The following is a 25,205-nucleotide window of genomic DNA, read 5'->3' on the forward strand; positions in this document are numbered from 1 at the left end:
ACTCCCTTACACTTCCATATTTGGTACCGTCTTTGTCTCTATTACAATATTTGATACCATACTATTCCATATTTGATACCATACTACTCCATTGCAGTGTTTGATACCATCCCGTTGATGGTTTAGTTAAAGCCATTTGAACAAGGCTGCCAAACTCCAGCTGCTGCGATAAGTAGTCTTGCGCTCCAGCGCATCACAATATTTTCGCAGTCGCTTCATTGAAAAACAAGGAAACAAAATGAGGAAACGAGCAACGGCAATCCCCACTTCGCACTTCCCAGGCAAACACTGCTATGACACCCCCCCACCACCACCAAACGCCCACCCCACTCTATTCCACATTATTTTCAAAAATATTTCTTACATCATGCCATTAGGTGTTTTAAAGGGGGCCTCTTTGTGCGAATCTTTCACACGGAACACGCATCTGGTGCAGTTCATCCTGGTCTGAGACCTAAGTGTGTGTCAGTTTTTTTTTTCCACATTTTCATTCAGATTTGCAAGGAAAACTGCACATTAATTATGATGACAAGGACTTCACTCGCTGTCTTTTTTTTCTTCGTTCACACATTTTGCTTCAGTTTTCAGACAGGTGAGTTTTCTATTTCTCCTATATCGCATATCCATGTGAAACCGTGTCAACCTCATGATAAATATGTACAGGAGATTGCAGTTATGCTTACTACAGTAGTCACATTGTACATAATTATACTTTCATCAAGAGATCACCAGCTGGTCACCCTTGCAGGTTACTAACATTGCTTAAACACAGAGAGTAAATTTTCAAATATTTTCCTCTGTAACTAGATCGCCGTTAACTGCCATTCATGCTTATTTCCATTTTGCTTGAACTAGAAACTTTTACCGTGACCCAGTCTTCAAAAAAAACAGGATATTATAATATGTAGGAAATATGCTTTACAAAACAAATAAAAATAAAATGTGTAAGGGCAGTATGATGGTGCAGCGGGTACCATAGCTCGCAGCCTCACAGCTCCTGAGTCGTTAAACTGCGGGTTCGTTTCCGGCTCAGAGTGTGTGGCGTCAGGGTGTTCTTCTCATGCTTTGGGTGCTCTGGTTTTCCCCACACGCTCCATAGATATGTTTCTCAGGTAAGCTGGTTACTCTAAATTGCCCTGTTGGTGTGTGTGTGTGATTGCACTGCAATGGACTGAAATCCCTCGTTAGAATGTATTCTGCCTCAAACCCATATATCTAGGATGGACTCTGGACCACCGAGACTCTGCATTTAACATGCCGCTATTGATGATGGATTAACATAGCACTTGCAGCAATTAGATTTCTTGATAAAAACCAGATTTGTGTGCAGTTTGTAAGTATCGGGGTGTTATTTTGTTGTACTCAGTATCAGCAGTATATAATTTTATTAAGGATACAGAACACAGGCTTTCCTCATATGTGGTGTTCTCTGGGTCTTTGCTCTCTCTAAAAAAGCTCCAGTAAAGCTTATAAAAACATTTGAAAAGTTTCAAAATCTTGCTCAAATTCCTTTACGACAGCCAAGTTGCACAATTAGGTTGTTTTTATTTTCTGCATAACAGCTTAAGGTGGGGCGCACCAGGCAGAGTGCCCAGGAGATGAATGCAGGGCCGTTTACAGCCAACGTGAACAGAAAAAGTAAAAACAGCCACTCTGGCAAATGACGGGCGGCACGGTGGCACAGCGAGTAGCGCTGCTGTCTCAGAGCGCCTGGGTGGTGCAAGAGAATGTGGGTTTGATCCCTGCTCAGCCTGTGTAGAGTTTACATGTTCTCCTCGTGTCTGCATGGGTTTCCTCTGGGTGCTCTGGTTTCCTCCCACACTCCAAAGACATGCTGTTCAGGTTCCCCGTAGTGTGTAAGTGACACAGAGAGAGTGTGTTCCATGGATGAGTGACCCAGTGTAAGTAGTGTATCAAGTAGTGTAAGTCTCCTTGGTGAATAAGGTGTGTGGGCTGGTAACGCTACATAGTATCCATGATTGTAAGTCGCTTTCTGGAAAAGTATCTTTAAGTGAATAAACGTAAATGAAGAATGGAAAAATTTAAAAGAACAATAAAAGGAACTGAAACACAAAGAGAAGAACGAGCACTTTTTAGGAACCAGTAAATGTACTGACTCAGCTGGTCACTCCGCTTGCCTTCTCAGAACAGCTGGTCCCTGTAACTTCATGAGGTCAGAGTTAAAGGCAGCTGGACGTCACCGATTCAGAGTTTGTACCGGACTTCATTCGTAGTTGTGTCCTCTGTGTCTTTTCAAAATGTACTACGCTGGACAAGAGCATCTGCTAAGGAAGTGCAAGAATTGTGTGTCTTATGAATGACTTTAGTGATTTTGCATAAAATCAATGCTCAGTTCAGCGTACATTCCTTGTTCAAGGAAAATACAGCAAGAGGGGGTGTTCAAACCCAAGTCCTTTGACTTTAAGGTGTCAGGCCCAACCAGGAAATTGCCTGCTCCCCCTGTATAGTTGTATTATTCTCTGTAAGAGATAATCAGATTGTTAGAGGAAAATTAACTAACCATCCCTTTGTCCTGTTTCTATGGGCTCTACAGACAGCAGCTCCTTCCTGATCTACAACGTGGAGCATAATGAGTGCGTAACAGTCCGCACTGCCGATGCTGTTGAGGCAGAGCCTTGTGACCCCAGCAAGGAAGAGCAGCGCTTCCGCTGGGTGTCGGAGAAGCGTTTGCTCAGCATCTCTCACAAGCTTTGCTTGGGTGCGCAGAGCGTGAAAGACTGGGTCAAGGTGCTGCTGTTCCCCTGCGATGAAAAGAGCGAGGTGCAGCACTGGGAGTGTAAGAACGACACCCTGTTCGGCCTGCAGGGCGTAGAGCTCCACCTCAACTATGGGAACTTCGATGAGAAGAACATCATGGTTTATCAAGGTTCAGGCTCCTTTAGCCGCTGGCAGATTTACGGCACCCAGGAGAACCTCTGCTCTCACGGCTACCAAGGTATAGATGTGATGTTCACACATCACCTGGAGCTCTGCTACTGCTTTCCTGGAAGTCCAGGTCCTTCTCCATTATGCTTGTAATTATGATACCTGATGTGTTGAAATTATTTTAAACTTAGCTTAGGGGAGGAGCGCTTCCTTCAGTCTCCCTATCCAAATTATCTGTCCATATGCATCTAAGCAAAAACAAGGTTGCACAATTATTACATTACTGTATAGCTGGGTAAAGGCTGTTTATGGGAATTTGGATGAAAGTTCTTGCTAATAAAAGATGTCATTGGAATTGCTTAAAATACCCAGTGTGCGATCATTAGTTCCGTATACTCTCAACGACCAGCTCATCAGTCATCTCAGGTGAACCGACACAATCATTCGCTGTCAGTTAAGGTGGAGAAATCACATCGTAGGGTTAGATGCTTCACTAGAATGACAGAATCTCATTGTCTCCCCCGCCCCCACTTCTGTAAAGAGATTTTCACCACAGGTGGAAATGGGTTTGGAGCTCCCTGCCAGTTCCCATTTAAATATGCAGATGAGTGGTACGCCGAATGCACCGTGAAAGGAAGATCGGACGGCCAGCTCTGGTGTGCCACTGTAACAGATTACAATACAGACAGCAAGTGGGGCTTCTGTGCAGCGAAATGTGAGTAATTATAATGGATCAACGCAAAGCTTGTGTGCAGTCTTAAATTTTGGGGAAGAAGGGAACTGGACATAAGCCCGATCGCATCTCGCCCAGAAGGATCCACCCTCTATCGGTATCCAGCTATTCTTCTATTTATTATTGTGAGATGCATGAATCAATGCGAGAATAATAAAGGTTAGTGTAAATACAATCCATTTCCCTCCTCATCTGCCATTATGGTATTTCTTGCTCTCTCTGCAGCCGGCAGGGACTGGGACAAAGGTCCAGTGACAGGGGTCCTCTACCAGTGGAACGTTCAGGCCGCACTTACGTGGCACCAGGCCCGCAAGAGCTGCCAGCAGCAGGGTGCTGACCTTTTGAGCATCGTGGAGCTGCATGAGCAAACCTACATCTCAGGTAGTACTGCAACTCTATAGACGGTCCCCAGCTTTTGATGGGGTTACGTTCCGATAAACTCATCGTAAGTCGAAAATGCATTTAATACGCCTAACCTATTGAATACCGTTGGGTTTTTATCCTTTAAGATGGTCGAGATCATCGACTGTGAAAGTCCAAGTTCACGTGCGATGGCCATTACGGGCTTGCTGCTTTCATGCTGAGCAACTATGCTGAGTTTCTCCTCAAGAGTAATTGCCTTCCTCTTCTTCTTCTCACCAGTAGCAGGAGACACAGATGGGTGTTTTGTAGACATAATGGATGCACAAAACACAACATAGATATAGGGGGGTATCCAAAAAAATGCTGACAACACAGAATACTGTACAGTATTGGTTGTCTACACCAGCGACCACGTGGCAGACTGGGAGATGCGGATCACTGCTGCTACTCAGCTGCCCAGCATCGCAAGAGAGTATCATACCGTATATTGCTTGCCGGGGAAAAAAAAAATCAAAATTTCAAGTACGGTTTTTGCTGAATGCGTATCGCTATCGCACCGTTGTAAAGTCGAAAAATCGTAAGTCGGACCATCGTAAATTGGGGATTGTCCATATAAGTGGGAGGGTGGGGGATGTGCCTTCTGGTTGTACACCTCGACTTGCTGCTTCTCCCATTTAAAAAGCTGAACGACAGGGCTTCCCATCACTGCTAGTGCTGAACCTCTGATGACCAGTACAGAATAGACTTTAGAGTCGAAGCCCAAGCTCTTTCACGTGCTCATGTTGTTCCGGAGTCTTGCACCAGTGGCCGAGTTTCAAGTTTCACGAAGTTTCAAGTTTATTAACAATAGAGACTTACACAACAGATACAGACAGTAGACAATAAATCAGAATCCAATTTATTTGGCCAAGTATGCACACACATACAAGGAATTTGGTTTCAGTTCACAATGGCTCATAGCGTAGAGTTGACAAGACAAACGTACACATATAAACGTAAGTGAATGCATACAACCAGTGCAAAGATGCGTTGACAGTACTGGAGAATAAGAGAAAATAGCGAGGGATGGAATAAGTAAGGAAAAAGTATTGTGCAGAAAAAAAGGAACTAACAAACCATCAACTATTCATGGACATAACAGCATGGGGAAAGAAACTTTTTTTTTTTTTTTTTTTAATTTTTTTTTTAGGTCTTCTTTCTAAATGAAGACAATAGAGAAGACAGTATAATATAGTCAATGACTATATAACATTGATGCATTGTATGCAATATTCGAGACAATGTGCAGTTGTCAGAAAAAGTGTGGGGGTGTGTTCAGAAGCTTTGTGGGTCGTGGGTAGAAGCTGTCCTTGAATCTTGCGGTGCGAGTGCTCATTGTTCTGTACCTCTTGCCTGAGGGAAGACAAGAGGAAAATGACTGTGCGGGATGGCTGAGGTCTTTGGTGATGGTATTGGCTCTTCTTAGGTAACAGGTATTGCGTGGACTAATATTGTATTGAAGGAAGTTGAGTTCTGATGATACTCTGACTTGATCGCAACATCATCTGTAGCTCTTTGCTGTCCCAAGTTGAACAGGTGGCGTACCAGCACGTAGAGCCAGCCAGTGAGGATTATTTAAAAAAAAAAAAGTATTTATTTATTAAATTATCACTGTTTCACTAAGGGAGGGTTTACATCTGTTAAGATACTGTGGCACGTAGCGCCGTGGGTTTGGATGGGGCGAAGAAGGATGCAGAGGCAGCGTTCATCTCGAACGTTTTATTGAACACCGGCACCAGGGAAATAATGCTCTCGGTCAGAGAACTCCGTTTCCTCCAGGACCTGCGCCTCAAGCCAGCCTTTCCAGCCTGCTTAATGCCCCCAGGCTCTCTCTTCTTTTCCTCCTTGGCAGACGCAATCACCCCCCATATTCCCCGCACGTCACCAACCGTCAGCCAATCACAACAAACACATTTCCCGCTAAAACACAGTAACGCGGGTCGTTACAATGCTGTCACATGTGTGGTCACCTGTCCCTGCTTGAACATCCAGAGGCAGTTCCCAAACACGGTGGTCCGATGCTTAGCATCTACCGATAATTCATACAATGGGAACTAGAGGTCAAATGGGGCAGCTGACAGCAGAGTTGGTAGTGCTAGTGCCTTCAGGTCTGAAGGTTATAGGTTTGAATCCCACCTACTGCTGTAGTAACCTTGAACAAGGCACCTAACCTAAAGTTGCTCCAGTAAAAATTACCCAGCTCTATATGTAAGTATTTTAACATTGTTAGTTAATTTGCAGAAAAGTATCAGCTAAATGTCAATAGAGTAACACACACATCTGCTTTGAGCAAAAAAAAGCTGTGTAAGTGTAATGAAGCTTCTCTATGTGTTTTCTAAAGGGCTAATGGGGAGTTTGGGAGCTTCGTTATGGATTGGACTGAACAGCCTGGATTTTGAGAGTGGATGGCAGTGGAGTAACGGCAGTCCTTTCCGCTATTTGAACTGGGCCCCAGGTGAGTGTCTTGAGGTACCAGGACTGTCCAACGCAAGGTTTGTGCAAAGATATAAGGTATAATAGTACATTTTGACAACTAAGGTTTTTCAAAGTCAAACTCAACATTATTGCCAGTCCACCTATAAGTGAGTTACACATACAAGGGAACGACATTTTGTTTCTCTTCGACCTCTGTCCCACGTAGGACATATTGTGCAAGACAGTGCAAATACAGGAGAGTACGATATACAGGCCAGAGTCTCGTGACAATATATATAATATACACAGACAACATAAATAATACTAAAAAGATTTAAACATAATATACATGACTAAGAAAACTATAGAGGACATTTAATTTACACTGTAGCACTAGAGACAATAAAACACATCAAAGTTCCTGGCAATAAAGCGTGATCTAGTCAAAATTATTTTCTCATCATCAGCAGGTCCATAACGACATCTCTATATGTCATTCACAGGCCAGCCTTCCTCTGAGCCCGGTCTCTACTGTGCCGTCCTGAACTCGGCCAAAGCTTCCAAGTGGGAGACACACGCCTGCTCCAAGAAGCTGGGGTACATATGCCGCAAAGAAAACTCCACAAGGCTTGCTCCCTTCACTCCAGGTAGAAATCGTCAAACCTTGACAGCTATGATGTAAAGCTTTTCCATTGTTACAGATACACAAGAATTGGACTGACTCATGGTGGGTCCTTTAATTCATATAGTCCTCCTTATCTCCATTGCTGACTTTATGGTCCTTGGCAGGGAACAATCAGCCAAGCTTCTGTCCCTCTCACTGGGTGCAGTACGCGGGGAATTGCTACTACCTGGAGCGGACGAAGAAGATATGGCAGGACGCTCTGTCTGCATGCCACAAGGAGGGGGGCGACTTGGCCAGCATCCACAACATTGAAGAGCAAAGCTTCATTATCTCACAGCTGGACTATCGTGAGTTGACCCCTGTTTGCTCTACCACGGTGTGCTAATTACTCTACCATGTATATCAAGCTCCCATCCTACAATATATGTGTTGTACTGGCCCACTTTTGCTATTCTTGTCCAGTGTAAATCCTGTGTAAATAATGTCATGTGCTGAGTAGATGTTGACTGACTTTAGAGCCAAGGGATGAACTGTGGATTGGGTTGAACGACCAAAGGAGGTTGATGCTGTTTGAGTGGAGCGACCGCTCGCCTGTTACATTCACCAAGTGGCAGGTGGATGAGCCCAGCCAGGACTCCAACACACAGGAGGACTGTGTCCTCATCCAAGGAGAGGTGAGGTGACCTTGACCATATGGCTCCAGAGCAACTGGTGGAGTTTGGGGTAAAAAGCTTTTCTGAATGGGAAAGAAACACATTACATAGGTAATATGTTATAACATGTACAAAATAGAAGAAAACAGTGAAGGAAAAATATTTTAAAGGTTTGTTTAAATCAGTTTTAGCTATATGCTAACAAAATTGCACATACAGTAAATAATCCCTAATTGTACATAGTGAAAGTGGCTTTTAGTAACTAATTCAGTTTGTGGAGTTATGCTGAAAAAGAAAAAATATACAATGATTACGGTGATGAACTCCTGTAACACATGCAAACAATTCCTCCAAGGAAGGGAAGTGGGCAGACCACCGTTGTGAGAAAGAATTTGGATATATCTGTAAGAAAAAGGCCTCCTCCAAGCCATCTGGTACCCCGGAGGTCATATCCCCTGGCTGCAAGGCTGTGAGTTGAACAACTGTGGCTGATTTCACCCTGTAAAAACACTATCAAATTATTTACATCACAAATTATTTATATTTACATGTACATTTATTTACAGTACAAATTTTAATTGTCCTATGGAGTTCGGTTAGGGAGAGGTAGTCTGACAAAACCAGACATACCGTGTCAGGTCTTATTCCATTATTGTGTTTATCTGAATTAACTTATATCATATTGATCTTACATTTGTAATTAATCATTCCAGCAATTTTATAACCCAGTCTGAAACCTCTACTTAAATTTGACATTTATAGATTTTTTTTTTTTTCCAAATTTCAAATATTCCAATTTCTCTCAAAGGGCTGGACGAGATTTGGCTCCTACTGCTATTACGTTGGATCAGAAGCAAAAACATTCGATGAGGCAAAACAGACGTGCCAGAGCAGTAGCTCCTACTTGGTTGATGTCACCAGTAGGTAAATGTGCCATAACCACTCTGTGTCTGAGCCATCAAACAGAGGATTTCCTTGGTTTTTGCTTAGTCCTACCTTTTCCCCTTCTTGGTATGCTTGGTAGATATGAGAACGCCTTCCTCATCAGCTTGGTGGGGTTGAGGCCAGAGAAGTACTTCTGGATAGGGCTGTCAAACACAGAAGAACGTGAAAACTTTGTATGGACCAACACCAAAAATGTGAGGTTCACTCACTTCAACATCGGCATGCCAGGTATGTTGTCTTATTCTTATTCTCATGTTATTAACTAATAAGTCTAAAACCACAGTAATTTTCTTGAGGTGTTCAGAAACTTGAACTCTGAAACCCAGCTGGGAAATATAACTACACAAATCTGAATACACAAACATGTATCACATGTATGGATTTCTATGCGGCTGAAATTTCATATTATGTCCATATTTTTCTCTCACGCTCCCTGTAAATGAAAAAAGACAGAAAACAAGGCTGTGTTGCCATGACAACCGGGGTGTTTGCTGGGCTTTGGGATGTCGTCAGTTGTAACAACAGTGAGAAGTACATATGCAAGCACATGGCTGAAGGGGTGGTGTCCACCTTGGCACCACCTACCACACCACCCCTCTCCTGTTCACCAGGATGGACACCCCTGGGAAACCGGAACTTCTGCTATAAGGTAGAAAACAAACCGAAAGGCAGAAAAATATAATTTTTCAACACATTCATAAACTCAGCATATTACAGTTTTTCACACAACAAAATGTCTCATACACCCCTTAAAGAAACTTCAGAGGCCCACATAAGAGTCTGTAGACCCCAAGTTCATGTACACACATATACAGCAATCCCTTGATTTACAAAATTAATCTATTCCTGAAAACGATCTAAGTTTTAGATACTGAAAGCCAGTTTTCCATTATTTTAAATCGGAACAATAATAATGCATTAACACTTAATCAGGTTATTAATGGGTAAGTTTTTAGGAAGTACAGTTTGGAAAGTAACTGTGGTGTTCTTACATCCAGTAGGCAGTAGTAAACATTCAAAAATGAAATTTTTGTTAGAAAGCAAGTGTAGACAATTTAAAATAAGCAATCAAGGAAATTTACTGTACTGAGCTCTATGCTTACTGAGTGAAGAGAACAGTTAATTGTGAATTGTAGTAGAAGGAGGAGGCTTGGCAGTCATTCTTTCACAAACACATCATCTTCTAAATGTTTTTTTGGGGCACATTTCAGACATATTTCATGACACTGAATTTTTGTTCCGGAAATCAAAAAATTAATTGTCGAAAGCCGAGAGCCATTAAACAAAAATTTTGGAGAGTCAGTAAATTAAGGTATGCCTGTATATGAAATATTTTTTCTTCCAATGTATAAATATACACATCTAATTATCTAGTTATTTATATCTAAGGAACAGCATGAATATTACTGCAGGGTTGTTTTCCTCCCTTCATTCTGGTGTAACCCTATAGATGGACTGGACTGTGTTCTCAAGATCTTAATTTTAATCATGGAGCTTTTGGCTGATTGAGCCCTTCAACTTAATCTATGCAGAAACAAAACAGTCTCTAAATACACAGTATTTATGTTTAATTCAGTAAAACTTAAAGCCTTTTGCTCCTGCAAAACTGTAGTGTATGTTTCATTAATTTGTTCCAGTTCTCACAGATGAAATTGCCTGCTTTTCTCTAGTCTCATTTAAATTTTTACATCCTGCAGTCCTAAGATGTGTCTTTCAGGTTAAACTGGTGAATCTAAATTGCTCATAATGTGTGACTTTGTATGTATCTGTGTCTCACTTCCCTACCCCCTCCAGCATAGACTTTGCCTTACAGTCTATGCATAATCAATATGAAATAATGAATAATTATAATAGGTGGTTATCAATAATAAACAATGAAATATTTTTGCAGCCCTTACAATAGGGCAATAAATTTCTAAGCAGAACAAACAAGCAAGATCTGGTGTGAACTCTTCTCCATCCATCTTTTCTCATTTTGTGCACGAGTACACGAGTAACAGTAACTCCTGCTGTTGTACTCTTGAGCAAGGTACTTATCCTAGATTGCTCTGGTAAAATTATCTGACTTTATAAATAATTGTGAATAGCTTAATAGGTGTGTATATATACTGTATATGTTAACACAACTAAAAAAATAACTCTGTCATCACTTCAGATGCATTCAATCAAACAAAATTAATTAAGAGCTATAAATAAAAACATCATACCCAGCAGTATGTCAGGACCAGGGGTGGAGAACTCTTATATCATGGCTATATGGTTTATTCACTTCCTAAGAAACCTCCAGGAGCATGAGGAAACAATAATTTTTTTGTTCTCTTGTGCTCAAGATCTACAGGATGTCCATAGATGACAGAAAGACATGGTTTGAGGCCAAAGACTTCTGCAGGGCCATTGGAGGCGACCTTGTCAGTATCCATGGCGACCTTGAAATTGACAACAGCAAGATCGTGCCAGAGTGGAACAGTAGAAGTGTGTTTAGGTAGCTGTATTTCATTTAAGTGGTCTTGTCATTGAAGTAACGGGCTGGTTTTCCAAGAGGCTTCACGTTGAAATCGCTGGGTGGTGAATCATTGTTGTAGAATTTTAACAGAAGACTTAACTTGTATTTAAAGACTATGCATGTTATTTCTGGAACATCGTCTGTAATTAATGCAGTTTTTTTGCAAATGCAATCATCAGCAGACATTGAAGCCCCACTATATGAAAATCGTAATAATCACTTTTATATGTATATTATCTTTGTGAAGGCCTTTAATTATAGAGAATGCCTGGATCGGCATCCACACCCTCAACCCAGATACTGGATTTGTTTGGACTGACGGATCTCCGGTGGGTATCATTTCCTCTGTGACCCCAACGGAAAGTTTCAGGTCCCTCTGATGGGACCTGTGCATAAGGCCTTGTCCACGAATGTTTCGAAAACACTTTTTCTGTGATATCTCATACATTTACACTTTTTACAAACTACTTTTCATATGCAAAAAGTGCATCTCAAAATCCTTAAGCGGACTTAGCGATAGAAAAGTGAAAAATGTTACATGAAAAACTGCATGTAAAGACATAAGAGAAATTTGAAGAATAAGGGGAAAAATGCAAATGACAAATGCTGCCTGTTGATTTCCATCAAAGTAGTAATCTGCATAATTTTTCAGGTCTCCTACGAAAACTGGGATTCTGGGGAGCCCAACAATTACAACGGTGCTGAGTTCTGTGGCGAGATGAATCTTCACTTTAGGATGAAGTGGAACGACCACGACTGCGAACACTATAACAACTGGATATGTCAGATCCAAAAAGGTATCGACTCATACCAGATGTACTGCAGGATTCATTTTTTTATTTAAAAAAAAAAAAAAATATAAGTACAGGTGGTCCATGACTTACGATGGGGTTCCGTTCCACGAAATTCATCATAAGTCGAAAATATCGTAACTCAAAAAAGGAAATTAATACACCTAACCTATTGAACATCATTTCTTGTTATTATTTAAGATGGTCGAGATCATCGATTGCGAAAGTCTAAATTCACGTGCGATGGCCATTATGGGCTTGCCACCTTCATGCTGGACAATTATCTTGAGTTTCTCCTCAATAGTAGTTGCCTTCCTCTTCTTCTTCCCACCAGTAGCAGGAAACACAGATGGATATTTCTGTGACATTATGGATATAGAAAACAAAATGTAGATACGGGGGGATATTTGTACAGCGACCTTGTCTGTACAGGATCACTGCTGCTGCCCAGCATCACGAGAGAATATCGCACTGCGTATCGCTTGCTTGGGGAAGAAAAAATCAAAATTCAAAATTCGAAGTGCAGTTTCTACGAAATGTCTATCGCCAGCTCACCACTTTTAAAGTCGAAAAATCGCAAGTCGAACCGTCGTAAATCAAAGAGCATCTGTATTTAGTTTGCTTGGAATTCATCTTTTTTCAGACAATTTCAGACAAGGTTCTTTAGAATCTCAATGACAAGACAAAAAAAGCTTGAAAAAGGCTTTCTCGCCGTTTTTGCCAAATTTCACCAGGAATTATCCATCACAGATGCGCACACACAACCGCAACGGACACGCATCCTTGCTGAAGTTCATGCGCCCGCTTGTCTCCTCCGTGCGCTCTGTGTGCTCCAATCTGGCCTCCCAGCACATCGCCTCTGTTCTGTCGATTTTCTGTCACTAGATACGTGGGCTCTCTGGATTCCAGAACTCTCTAAATAAAATTTACAGTAATAAGCAAAAGGAAGGGATAGTTAAGAATAATAGCATGTGAATTATAGAATCACACCAGTTAAGTAAAAGTAAATCGTAACAATAATAACACAAAGTAAGTAACAGAATTGAAAAAAGTAAAGAGCCTATGTTTTATCCGCTGAGATGTATAGTATGCGAACGGGTTCAGTGACACAGCAGGTAGTGGGAGTTCAAATCCAGCTGCAGGCTCTCTCTGCGCAGGGTTTGTGTGCTCTGTGTGTGGGTTTCCTCGACGTATTCCGCATTCCTCCCACACCGAACTCGGGTCCGGAGGTGCCTGTACGCTTCTCGGAGCACGGGTGTCAGTGTGAGTGTGTGCTGTGATTAAGATCTGTCCCTGTACCTTCCAGGATTTTCTCTGGCTCACTCCCCTATGCTTTGAGGAATGTTCCAGATCACAGCATTTCTGACTGGATAAGTGGTTCCTGAAAATGAGTGACTGACAGAAGGATTCGGTCTCAATCATGGCTATATGTAATTTGAACTGGAAACTGAGAGATGGTTGCACTCATTTCTGTACAGGGTGTGGGATCCTACCACAAGGGTCAGACCAGTACATGGATGGGTTTCTATTCTGAGTCTGGATCAGAGGCCAACTGGGTGGTCTTCTTATCAATATGGTGACACAGCGAGTAACACTGCTGTCTCACAGCGCCTGGGGGGTGCGAGAGGTCATGGGTTCGATCCTCACTCAGTCTGTGTGGAGTCTACATGTTCTCCCCATGTCTGCGTGAGTTTCCTCTGGGTGCTCTGGTTTCCTCCTGCAGTCCAAAGAGCTACTTTTCAGGTTCACCCATCATGTGTGAATGACAGATAGAGTGTGTTCCACTGATGTATGGATGAGTGACCCAGTGTAAGTAGTGTATCTAGCAGTGTAAGTCACCTTGGTGAATAAGGTAGGTGGGCTGGTAACACTACATAGAGTTCATTGGAAGTCACTTTGGATAAAAGTGTCTGCTGAATAAATAAATGTAATGTAAATATACCTGCTTATACTAGAGAAAGCTTCAGGTATTGTTTGCCGCTTTTTCATCCACCCTGTTTTCGAACCCACAGGTGTAACTCCCCTACCTCCTCCAAATGCTACACTGCCTGGTAAGTTACTCTTTTTCTCCCTGGCAACCTGTGCAAAAACCCTTTCAGATTTACACCACACATTCAGTCTCCATACATGTGATGTTCTTCAAAAGTCACTTCTTCTTTCACAGAATACAATACAACTGAGGATGGCTGGATTGAATACAATGGCTCTCAATATTACATCAACAAAATGAACCTACCCATGGAGGGTGCCAGGGCCTTCTGCAGGAAGAACTCTGGTGACCTTGTGGTCATTACTGGGGACAGAGAAAGGAGGTTCCTATGGAAACGGGTAAACAATAATGCAGATCATCCATTTTTGAAGCAATTAAGTGTGATTAAATCTTCTGTTGTTGCTATCCATATGCACAATTATCATGAGTTGAAGCCATATGCATAGGTGGAACTCCATAGACATCGTCATGAGTTGAGTTGTGGGAGAACCAGGAAGAAACTGTTGATATTTGAGTTTGTGAGTGTCTGTTGAGTTTATGATACAGGCCGGGACAGTTTTGTTTGAACGCTATTAGGTAATCTGTTTGGGGACCCGGAAATGTAGCGTGCCACCAGCATTTGAGGTTTGTCACAGATGCTGATGTGTGTTTCCGTATTTCAGATATCCCGAAGTAATGAGGGACAGTACTACATCGGCCTGACTGTGGACCTGGATAAGTCTTTTCAGTAAGGAAAGACAATTGCTTTGCAAATATGAAAGTGACATCTAATACAGGATTGAGTGTTAGTCATCACCACTAGCTGTCCTCAGCATAGTTGATATTTATATATATGTATACACATATATACACATATATACACACATACATACACAAACACAAGCTGACATTCCCCACTGAATAAAAATACCCTATGTGGTTTTCCCTGTATTTTGCCAGGTGGGTGGACGGGACTCCTGTTTCATATGTGGCATGGGAGAGAAATGAGCCAAACTTCTCCAACAATGATGAGAACTGCGTGACTATGCTCAAGGGCACCGGTGAGTGGGGGGGGGGGGGGTGAGATCATTTTGTCAACAGTGGAGTGACAAGGGTGAGTGGCAACAAGAGGAACGTACTTTTCTTTTTGTTCAAAGTGCACTTAAGATTTTTCCTTATTACCCTATTACAGAATATATGTAGTTTTAAAAGCACACATGGTTTTACGCCTTGTCTTATGCCTTGTCCAGAGACACTTACAGGGTTAGGTTAATTCAGTACAAAAATTTATTAGATAACCATCAGCTGATGACAGTCCGAAATGAACTCTTGTGCTGCAGCTAACACCACGTAAACTGGAGCAGGAATGATAAATGATTTAATAGGGCAATACATATTTCCTATAGTTCTCCTAAAAGGGTAACACAACACATAAAGTTAATACAAAGTGACAGAAGAAGGAATGTGCACAATGAACAATGACTGATGTTTGCTACTTGTACTCATCTGAAATAAGCCATTTGGCAGCTGAAGAAAGGAAAAAAAACAAAAATACTCCCAGGATAAGGAACTTGGAGAAAAGACAAATGTCTGCAGGGTCGATGTGCAATGCATATACTGCATTTTAGCACCTGTTATTTCTCCTCTCACCTAACAGCAGTCAACAAGCAAGGAAAGTCAGAATCTGTAGCTTGTTGTTCATAGTTATCCACTGAGGGATTTCATTCACTGGTTCATGTCATGGTAGCCACTCATGTCTCTTCGCAACTTATGATTCCTGGTAGAGCTCATCTTGGGTCATGTGCCCCTGTAGGGTTCTGGAACGACATCAACTGTGGTGCTACACTGCCATCAATCTGTAAGAGAAGCCCAGAACCCCCTATCAATTCAACAATTGCCCCCACGATGCTCCCTGAAGGCGGGTGCCCTTCGGACTGGATACTCTTCCAGCACAAAGTAACAAAGCCCAAAATCTCATTACATAATGTATTCTGCCTTGGGAAAGTAATACGGTAGTGGTTATGGACAGTGTTCACAAAGTAACCTTTTGAACGTTTCTATGAATTTTACACGATTATTTTTACAGTGTTACAGAATATATGGGGCCAACCAGTCAGACTTGAAGCCTTGGAAGGAGGCTAGGAATCACTGTATCAGCCTGGGAGGAAACCTGGTGTCTATTCTCAGTGAGAAGGAACAAGGTGGGCAATAAACATCCCATATCAACAAACCATTGTCAAAATTTTGCTGTTGTTTATCATTTATGTATTTTCAAGAGCACAAATGGCAGATAATTACGTTCCTAAAATTGGATAATATTTACACTTGGGTTTTTGCCATTTGTCTTGTACATGATCTAAGGCATGAGTGGAACATATTTCCTTTTATTACCTTCTTCCTCGTTTTCCCTTTCTTTAGCCTTCCTGACTGCCCAGATGCTTGGGATGTCTACTGACATGTGGATTGGCCTGAATGACATCTCCTCCACCGCGAACTTTGTGTGGACTGAGGGGAAGAGCTTGTATTACACCAACTGGGCCAAAGGTCAACCCATGCCTTTACCACCCAGGAAACACCTTTTTTCTATGACAGAGATGCATATTGAGGTGGGTGATGGGTCCCACTGGGAGTGGTATTAGGTTTTAAGAAAAAGCACTTAATTTCATCACTGACATGTACCGTAGATCACACAAGTAATACAGACAACCCTCTACTTGCGTAAATTTGGCTTGCGTAAATCCAGATATATGTTAAAAAATTCCAGTCATACATATTATTTATGGGTAGCGCTTATGCAAAGCATCTGAAATACGTTAAGCTCAAGTCGGCATAGCCAGACAAGGTAAGAAACTGCATCTTCCCAGTTCCTGCGTGTTTTGAGCCGTCCACACATCTCCTCTCGTTAGTGTAGTGATTTTTTTTCCATATTTTTTACCCTTTTCATTATGCCTGGTGGTAAACGTGCACTTGAAGGAAAACGAGAAGCGTCTCGCAAGTGTACAGCAATCAATTTGGAGATGAAATTGAAAATGATGAGGAAGTATGAAGGTGGACAGTGATTATTGTCTATAGCACAGGAACCAGGTTTAGCTGTATCGACTATAAATACGATAGTGAAGGATGCTGAACATATTAAGAAGCCCGTGAAAGGAACAGCTAGCATGAAAACTACAGTAATAACCAAGAAACGTCAAGGTGCAATAACAGAGATGGAAAAATTATTAATGTTATTATGTTGAATGGTGGGGGAGGAGGGGGAGTCTGACATACGTAACTTTGGACTTACCTAAGGGGTTGAAGAATGGTCTATTCGCGTAAGTCGAGGGGTGTCTGTACGTATGCCAGTATCTACACTTCTGTGTGGTTTACAGCAGAGTGCCATTTCAGCCATTGCACACTTGAACTCTTCATGTAAAAAGAGGTGGAAAACTATTATCTCTGAGTTAATGTGGTTGGCTTCATGGTTGTATGTCAGCTGGAAAGATGAACATGTTTTTTGCTTCTTAGTTCAACTTCCACTTACTCAACCAGTATCACTGTGTGGTGATGCTAATCAGCTCCTCCATCATAACTGGGTTATGGAAGATGGAGGATTGCACACTGGCCCGGGGCTTCATCTGCAAGAAGAACATTGGTGAGGATTCCCTGCATCGCTCACCCCTTTTAACCATTGCTTTGTTATGCATTTTTGTTGTTTGTTAATCATGCATAATGTGGTCTGAAGAGGAGACGAGGGGCCCAAAAGGGCAGTTTACAAACACCAGAGACACCATGTCTTAAAAATGAGTATCTTTATTACAATTAAGTTAGCAAAAAATGGGGATACTAAGGGACTAAATCTTCTAGAGAAAAAGCAACTGATGACTGAGCAAAAAAGAATAAGGATCACTCTACAATGAAAGTAGACACTGTCAAACTTCAGCATCCCTCAGTCATCAGAACCAGCTTCCTTTTGTATATTGTCATTGATTGTTTTTCAGTCTGGGGCAGCTGGTCCTCATGAATTGGAAAGAGTATTGCATTGGCTGGACATACAAATTATCAGTTAAACCAGGTGTTGGTTTTTGCCATGCTTTCAGATTCTGCAAACTGTTTATTCTGCACATATTTATTATTTATTGTTTACTATGCATACGTATTCATTTTTGTTGCAGAGAAGCACTAGAAGAAAAATGTCTTGCACATTTGTTTGTGCTTCAAATGGAATATGGTGACCGGTAGAATGAATGGGTGATGATACAAAGATTTGTTGCTGTTTCAGTTAACTGTTTTCAGCCAACCCTTATACAAACATCATCTTGTCAACTCTCTCGGCCTTTTCAGTTCTTTTTTCTCAAGTAGAGACTCTCATACTACTTTTAATTCTCTGGTCTAGATCCCCAGATAAATCCTCCAGCTGCTACAGAACTCCCTGAGACATACCAGAGTCTGGGAAACAGCTCCTTCAAGGTGGTGTCCCAGAAGATGAACTGGGATGAGGCCAGAATGCAATGCAAGGCAGACAACGCAGAGCTGGCGAGCATCATGGACCCTATCGCACAGGCTTTCGTCATGCTACGCCTTCAGAACTACAAGGAGCCCCTATGGATTGGCCTCAACAGCAACATGGTACCGTGAACCTCCAGGGTCAAACTCGCAGACAAGCCCTCATTCAAATTCAAGATTTTGCCAGATGAATTTTGGAACTGTTTGGAGATTTCAGTTTTTCCTGATGTCTCAGTACTGATATGTTGTAAAATATTCTAAACAGACAAATGTAAGAAAAGCATGGGTTTTGCAATGGACATACATATTCTTCTAATGAGCATGCCGCTTGCTTCACGTATTTTTCGCATTTAGACTAGTGGATACTTCCATTGGACTGATAATTGGCGGCTGCGCTACTCCAACTGGGCACCTGGGGAGCCCAAAAGCAACCTTGCGTGTGTGTACATTGACGTTGATGGGAAATGGAAAACTACCTCTTGCGACGAGATCCATTACTCTTTGTGTAAACGTTCAACTGGTAAGACATTGGGCAAGTCATACTTTCCAAAAGCAGGCGTTGAAACTGTTCCAATGAATTTGGCTCAAGGTCTACTGTCATTCACTTGTTGATGAGTCTGATAATGAATTTATACTAGGATGGATCACTTTTGCAGAGCTGTGCTACATTGAAGGTCACTTCCCTTTTTTCATCTATGTGTATTAAAATCTCTCACCGCTAGAGGTGCTCAAGTTCTTGTACTCATTTGATCTTTTTTCCCAACTGTATTTCACTTCAGAACATGAAGACCTTTTGACTCCTTTGAACATACATTCAATATCACATGTAGTTTGAAACTCCTTTAAAGAACCAGATGATCTGAGTAGTCCTCTCCTTACAGATGTTGCTCCCACGGATCCTCCTCAGCTCCCAGGACACTGCCCCGAGTCAACAGCAAGGGCTACTTGGGTGCCATTCAGAGGCCACTGCTACGCTATCATGTCCTCCGTGTTTCTCATGTGGGCACATGCTTCCACGGACTGCATGCGAAGGGGTACAGGGTGCCGTCACTGTGCCCATTTAGTGTATACTGCTTGGGCTCACCACTCACTTTGAGTTCACAGCATGATCTCTGATGTTAGAAACAGCTTCCAAATCTTAAGAATGTCTGAACAATCAGTGCATCCCATCATATGTTCCTGCTGCTTATTAAAGCTGTTAAATGCAATATTATTTGCTGCAAGTAAAATTTTATGGCGCCTGATTTGCTAAAAGAAGTAAATATTTTATAGTCATAGCAAATAATTCAACAGCAGTCTGACTGGTATCTCTAAGATATGAACTCATATCTATTCCGATTGTCCCAAATTTCCACATCCATGCCTTGCTTTCTATCCTAAGCCACTCTTCCCCATCTATTAATATAATATACTGTATATTATAGAATTGTACCAAAAAATAGTATATGGTACTGCTTTGTATTTACAGGGTTTTATTTTATTATACTTTACATATTCTCGGTTTTATTGCATATTGTGCTATTGGTGTATACTTACTGGCTTGTAATGCACTACAGTCTTATATTTTACTCCTTTCAGGGAAGGAGTAAGTTTTAGGGGAGTACTGAATGTAGCTGAAATAATAATAATAATAATAATAATAATAATAATAATAAAGATTTGTTTCTTGAAGTTAAGGGCTGTATTACTTGCCATACATGCTTTACTCCAAGTGATTCTTGCATTTCTATTAAAAACTTCACGTAAAACCAAATGAAGTTAATGGTAGTTGGTTATTAATGATAGTTTCCATAATTCTTCAACAGGGGGTTCATTGCTCAGCATCGAGGATCCTGTGGAGGCTAAGTTCATACAGCAAAACTTAGAGATGTTGCAAGATACTTCAGAGTCCTTCTGGGTCGGCTTGTACAAAACTCACAAAGGTAACACACCTATTCTGAGATCACTGTGGTCTCTCCAGTGGTACATTCTAACTTTACTATGGTTATTTGACATTTACCTGGTCCAGTGAATAACATTCTGTGACATATAAGCAGCAGGGAGAGATCTGGCAGCAGAAGCACTTTCAGAATTGAAATACATGAGCTTTTAAAAGCCCTCTGTGTGACCTCTGTATTGAAACAGCAGTGTACGTTCTTCAAAAAGCTGTACCAGCGAACTAGATCTCTACACCATTTTGACATCTGCCACAGGACCAACACATTAGAAACTGTTCCCAAAATGCGCATATTTAAACTCAAAAAGATCCGGCATAGTTCTGATACTGTACTTACTAAGTTAATGTGAGGGAAGTGAAACTGTAAGATATGTAACTGTCATTGTACTATTATATTCCATAAAGTTGACTCAGTATATAAAGCATTCAGACAGGGTCAGTAGGTCCAGTTACTGTTTAATATATTGAAGATGAGGTTCCAATGGACATAAAGTCAGCAGAACTGAATGGCTGAAGAAAGCACGTACGTATGTTGCTTAGTCTGTGAAATTCCAGTTCCTGCTGTGACATGTTGATGGCAAAGTGGTAAATTTGTGTAGAAAAACTAACTGATGGACCCATCCTGCTTGGTATCTATGGTAGAGACTGGTGGTGGTGGTGGTGGCGGTATAATGGTACCGGGAATGTTTTCTTAGCACATGTTAGGTATTTTAGTCCCAAATAGACATTGTTTAAGTACCAAAAGATTGTTGCTGACCAAGTATTGCCAGTCTTGCCTTTCTCAGACTGCTACTTCCAGCAGGAAAATGTGTCATGTCGTCTTAGGATTGTTCCGTAAACATGACAGTGCCTTAACCCCAAGGGCCTGCATGGCCCCCACCTCTCAAGCCAAAAGAGTGAATTTTGGTTTAGGCAGAATGTGATAGCAGAATGAAAGTTCCAGCACAAAAAAATTGCAGAAACGAAAGCTGTCCAACCAGCATGGACCAAGACCAAAGACCAGCTGCCTTAAATGTCCATGGTGATTGTTCTTCAGGCATCAGCAGCTGGTTGGAATTGTGCAGGCTTCACTGGGTGGTGCCAGGGTGGTGCACATTCCTAAAACACCATCTGATGAAGAGCTTTGGGTGCAGATGCACCGACTCCAGTGCGTTACTGCACGTCCACTTCACTTCCACAACTTAAATTTTTTTTAAAACACATTTTCGGTTTAATTTAGTTTCTTTTTTTGTTCTGTAAAGCGAAACTTGATTGGTGTATGGTTACTCTGTGAATGACTGGCATCCCATCCAGGGTGTACCCTATCTTATGGCCTTCGCTTTTCAAATAGGCTCCAGACACTGTCACCTTGCACGGTCACTGATAATGGATTCTGTTTGTTAATAATGGATTAATAATAATATTTTATTTATTGTGGGGCATGGTGTCACAGTGGGTTCAGCCAATGTCCGCTGTGTGGCAGGTCTGGGGTTTGAACCTCACTTGGAGTGCCTTGTGGCAGGCTGGCATCCCATCAGTCTGTCCTCTCCCCCTTTGGTCTTGTGCCCTGATGTTGCTGGGTAGGGGTCCAGCTTGCCGCCACCCCACTCGGGACAGGCGGTTGTTGACGATGGATGGATGGATATGTGAATGCCAGGGCAAGGGGACACAACCTGGATGCGATGCCAATCTGCCGCAAGGCACCTCAAGTGGGGCTTGAACCTCAGACCTGCCACACAGGAGGTGTAGGCCAAACCCACCGCACTACTGCAACCCCCCTTGAATGGATGTATATTGTATTTTATTATTGTTCATAATGGATTCTGTTCTTTTGATTCTGTTTCAAAGTTCATTCTGTTACGTTTTCTTTTCATACATCATTCTGCGATCTGTGTTATTCCACACAATGAGTACAGCAGGTTCGCTCTGTAGATCTTTTTCACGTTTCTGCTGACATTCACTTGCACTCACACTCTACACACACTTTCATCACAGGTGAGTGGTTGTGGATTGACAAAGCTGTGGTTGACTACACCAACTGGCTGTCTGGGACATCCTCGTCCCCACCGGATGAGAACTGTGTTGAGATCTTGTCTGACACAGCAAAGTGGAAGGAGTCCGACTGCAATATTGGTAAGCCCTACATCTGCAAGATGGCCAAAAGTAAGTAAAACAGCTCAGTTTTTTTTCCCTCGTTAAAATTGGACATTTTTTCACATTGCATTTTAGGCTAAACGTGTACACTACAATATTTGATTTACACTGTACAATTAACATTGATGATAAGTAATTTCATTGAGCAGCATTTCATGTGAACAGCAGATTACCCAGGACATTTATCATTAGCAAATCAAATATGATTATATAAATCTGCCTACATTATTAATGAATTTGTCACTCTGCAGCAGAAATAGTTAAGATTATTTGCTTCAGCTCACCATCAGCTGAACTTGGGAACTTAACACGAAGCACAACTCAGATAGGTTTCAAACTGAGTAGCTCCCATAGACTATCCAGTGGTAGACGTTCCTGGATAAAGCATCAGCAAAGCAACAAAAGTACTGTAAAGATAATTCGGCAAGTTTCCCAACACGGCTCTATGACTAGCGAGTATCAAAAGTGGGAGAATGAGTGACTAATACTGCGAGTGCACAATGGACATGATCGACGATATACCTTTGCATGTTTTTATGAGGTTTTTATGTTGTGTTTAGAGCTGTACTTTGTTTCATCAATTTGCAAATGAAAATCAGTTCAGTGTCAATAGCCAAGTTTGTATTTGTGGCATTGCTTTCAGCATGCAGAGAACTTGAAGACAGTAAAACTGTGATTTGTTATTACTTCCTCAGTTGCTGTTACAGATCCACCTACAGATCCACCTACAGATCCACCTCCTACAGAATCAAGGCGTAAGTTTGCTTTTCATTGCCTTCAACTCGAATAGCTCATGTCAGATTTGTTGATAACTGATCATGCAGTGTCTGCTGTAATGCAAACACTGACCACTTCTGCACATTTCAGCATATACTGTGCATGAGCCCCAGAAGAGCTCCTTGGGCATCGCCGTTGCCGTGGTGATCCTGATCTTGGTCGTGGTGGGGCTCACCGGCTTCTACATCTACAAGAAGAAGCAGAGACCAGTGCACAGACAGCGCAACTTAGAGACCACTCTGTACTTCAACTCGAACCCCTCCCAGCCCATCTCTGACTCCGAGGGCCTGGTGGCCAACATAGAGCAGGACGAGCAAGGATCCATGATCTGAAGTACCTTGGGCTCACTAACAATCCAAATTCCTTAGCTTGCTTTTTACTGTAAAATTGGTAAATTTTCGAATACCACACCAAACTCTGTTTGTAGAGAATTCTACATTCTGTGGCATTATATTTACCTTTGTAGACACATTGTTGCGTTGCAATCAATGATTTATTGTTTACACAAAAGTAACAGATAAGGAGAAACTGTAAATAATCAACAATGCATCTTTTCGAGACCTAGAAAATACAGAACAACTGTATCTGATGCTAACATTTTTCACAAGCCGTACTTCTGAATCTAAGGGTCAGCCTAAGCCTTGGCACGGTAGATTATATTCGTTTTCTCCATCTAAAGGAAAATAATCAGTAATACTGCCCCAGTCGTACAAACATATTTCCTCAAAAACACTGAAATAATTTAATCGGGTACCTAAAGGAACAGCTAATTGCTTCAAAAGGACTATGAATGGGAAATCCAGATGCCTAGTGAATATTACATTTTAAATACTATGTGTGATAGTACAACTATTTTTTTTGTTATAAGTCCAAGGGCGTCTTTATCACAGCAGCACCGACCAACGTTCGGAGCCGGAGACGGTCGATGTTGTGAATCAGTTGTTGCATTGATTTTATTTACCACCAGAGTGCAGTCATAGCTACAAACATTTCAGCTGCCGAAATACTTAGAAAGGGACTGTTATGTCATCAGGAAGAGTATCTCTACACCTCCATGTATGCTGTTCTGTACAAAGGGCAGACAACTGCTAAAACTGTGAGGATGGAAAAAAACGTAACCACTAACCAATCGGGATGGAAGTAGTACCTTTAGCCGGTTCGTGTTCCAGATGAAAAGAGCAGAATATTGCACAGCCCCTTTTATTGGTCATCATATCAAATCGTTTAGATTTTTCCAGATTTATGAAGAGGATGTATAGTGTTGACTTTGCAATGATTTGCCTGTTTATACAGCTGGGTCATTTTTACAGTATCACTTAAGGGTAAATACTTTGCTCAAGGCTTCTGCACCAGGAGTGAGCATTCAGACTTGGGGGGGGGGGGGGGAATAAAACATTGATGTCATTCATTTACCATGTGGCTGAAACACTTGTCCAAAGCAATAACCCAGTTTATACAGCACATTATTTATAATTTAGTAGTTTAGGGGTAAAAGCAGTAAGGTATGATGGCATTTGAACCAACAGCCTTTAGGTGAAAATTTATTATCCCTAACTGTTACACTGTCCCATAATGATGAAACTCACCCACAAAGTAACACAACTGGGTAATGAACACATACAAAAGTCTAGACATTTCACATACTTAAAATCCCAAGAAAGGTAAAACTTAGTTCTGGTTTGGGGGGGGGGGGGGGGAGTCTAATTAATGTTACCTAAGTTAACAGTGTTTTTACAAATTACTGCAATATTTTTTAAGCTGGATAAGCCAGACGTGCCCAGACTGCTGATTCCAATGGGATGCTGTGGTGTGCTGTAAAAAAAGAACAGGATTAAACTGGACAAAAAAAAAAAAAAAAAAACTTGGCAGCTTTACTATAAAATTAGGACAATATGTTCACGGTATTCGGTCCTCACATTTAACATTAAAACAATTAAAATGGCAAATATTTT

At 41.5% G+C, this 25,205-nt stretch overlaps 1 protein-coding gene across 2 annotated transcripts; it reads left to right on the forward strand.

The window, feature by feature from the left end:
* The first annotated feature begins 385 nt into the window (after nucleotides 1-385).
* On the forward strand, nucleotides 386-24,621 carry LOC108937096 (macrophage mannose receptor 1-like). Of its 2 annotated transcripts, none has more exons than XM_018756860.2 (30): nucleotides 386-592; nucleotides 2,555-2,956; nucleotides 3,428-3,601; nucleotides 3,845-4,000; nucleotides 6,363-6,476; nucleotides 6,940-7,083; nucleotides 7,226-7,408; nucleotides 7,578-7,735; nucleotides 8,070-8,183; nucleotides 8,523-8,638; nucleotides 8,739-8,887; nucleotides 9,109-9,308; nucleotides 10,990-11,141; nucleotides 11,410-11,491; nucleotides 11,815-11,959; nucleotides 13,966-14,004; nucleotides 14,118-14,281; nucleotides 14,606-14,670; nucleotides 14,883-14,983; nucleotides 15,736-15,878; nucleotides 16,009-16,123; nucleotides 16,341-16,528; nucleotides 17,430-17,556; nucleotides 18,298-18,530; nucleotides 18,762-18,927; nucleotides 19,289-19,441; nucleotides 20,213-20,329; nucleotides 22,318-22,485; nucleotides 23,172-23,231; nucleotides 23,344-24,621. In XM_018756860.2, exons 1-30 carry the CDS (start codon nucleotides 523-525, stop codon nucleotides 23,583-23,585), a joined length of 4,440 nt encoding a protein of 1,479 aa, XP_018612376.2. In that variant the 5' UTR covers nucleotides 386-522; the 3' UTR covers nucleotides 23,586-24,621. The 2 variants fall into 2 exon arrangements, with proteins under 2 accessions (XP_018612376.2, XP_029110941.1); XM_029255108.1 differs by having other exon boundaries at nucleotides 22,318-22,455.
* Nucleotides 24,622-25,205: the final 584 nt, after the last annotated feature.

Source organism: Scleropages formosus, chromosome 9, assembly GCF_900964775.1.
Source record: "Scleropages formosus chromosome 9, fSclFor1.1, whole genome shotgun sequence".
Taxonomy (NCBI): Eukaryota; Metazoa; Chordata; class Actinopteri; order Osteoglossiformes; family Osteoglossidae; genus Scleropages; species Scleropages formosus.

Bases quoted from the DNA above. Each gene is read 5' to 3' on its own strand.
- LOC108937096 (XM_018756860.2), top strand. From the start codon at position 523: ATGATGACAAGGACTTCACTCGCTGTCTTTTTTTTCTTCGTTCACACA. The intron at 7,736-8,069 runs GTGAGGTGACCT...AATTCCTCCAAG, and splicing joins GTGTCCTCATCCAAGGAGAG to GAAGGGAAGTGGGCAGACCA. The intron at 14,671-14,882 runs GTAAGGAAAGAC...GTATTTTGCCAG, and splicing joins GACCTGGATAAGTCTTTTCA to GTGGGTGGACGGGACTCCTG.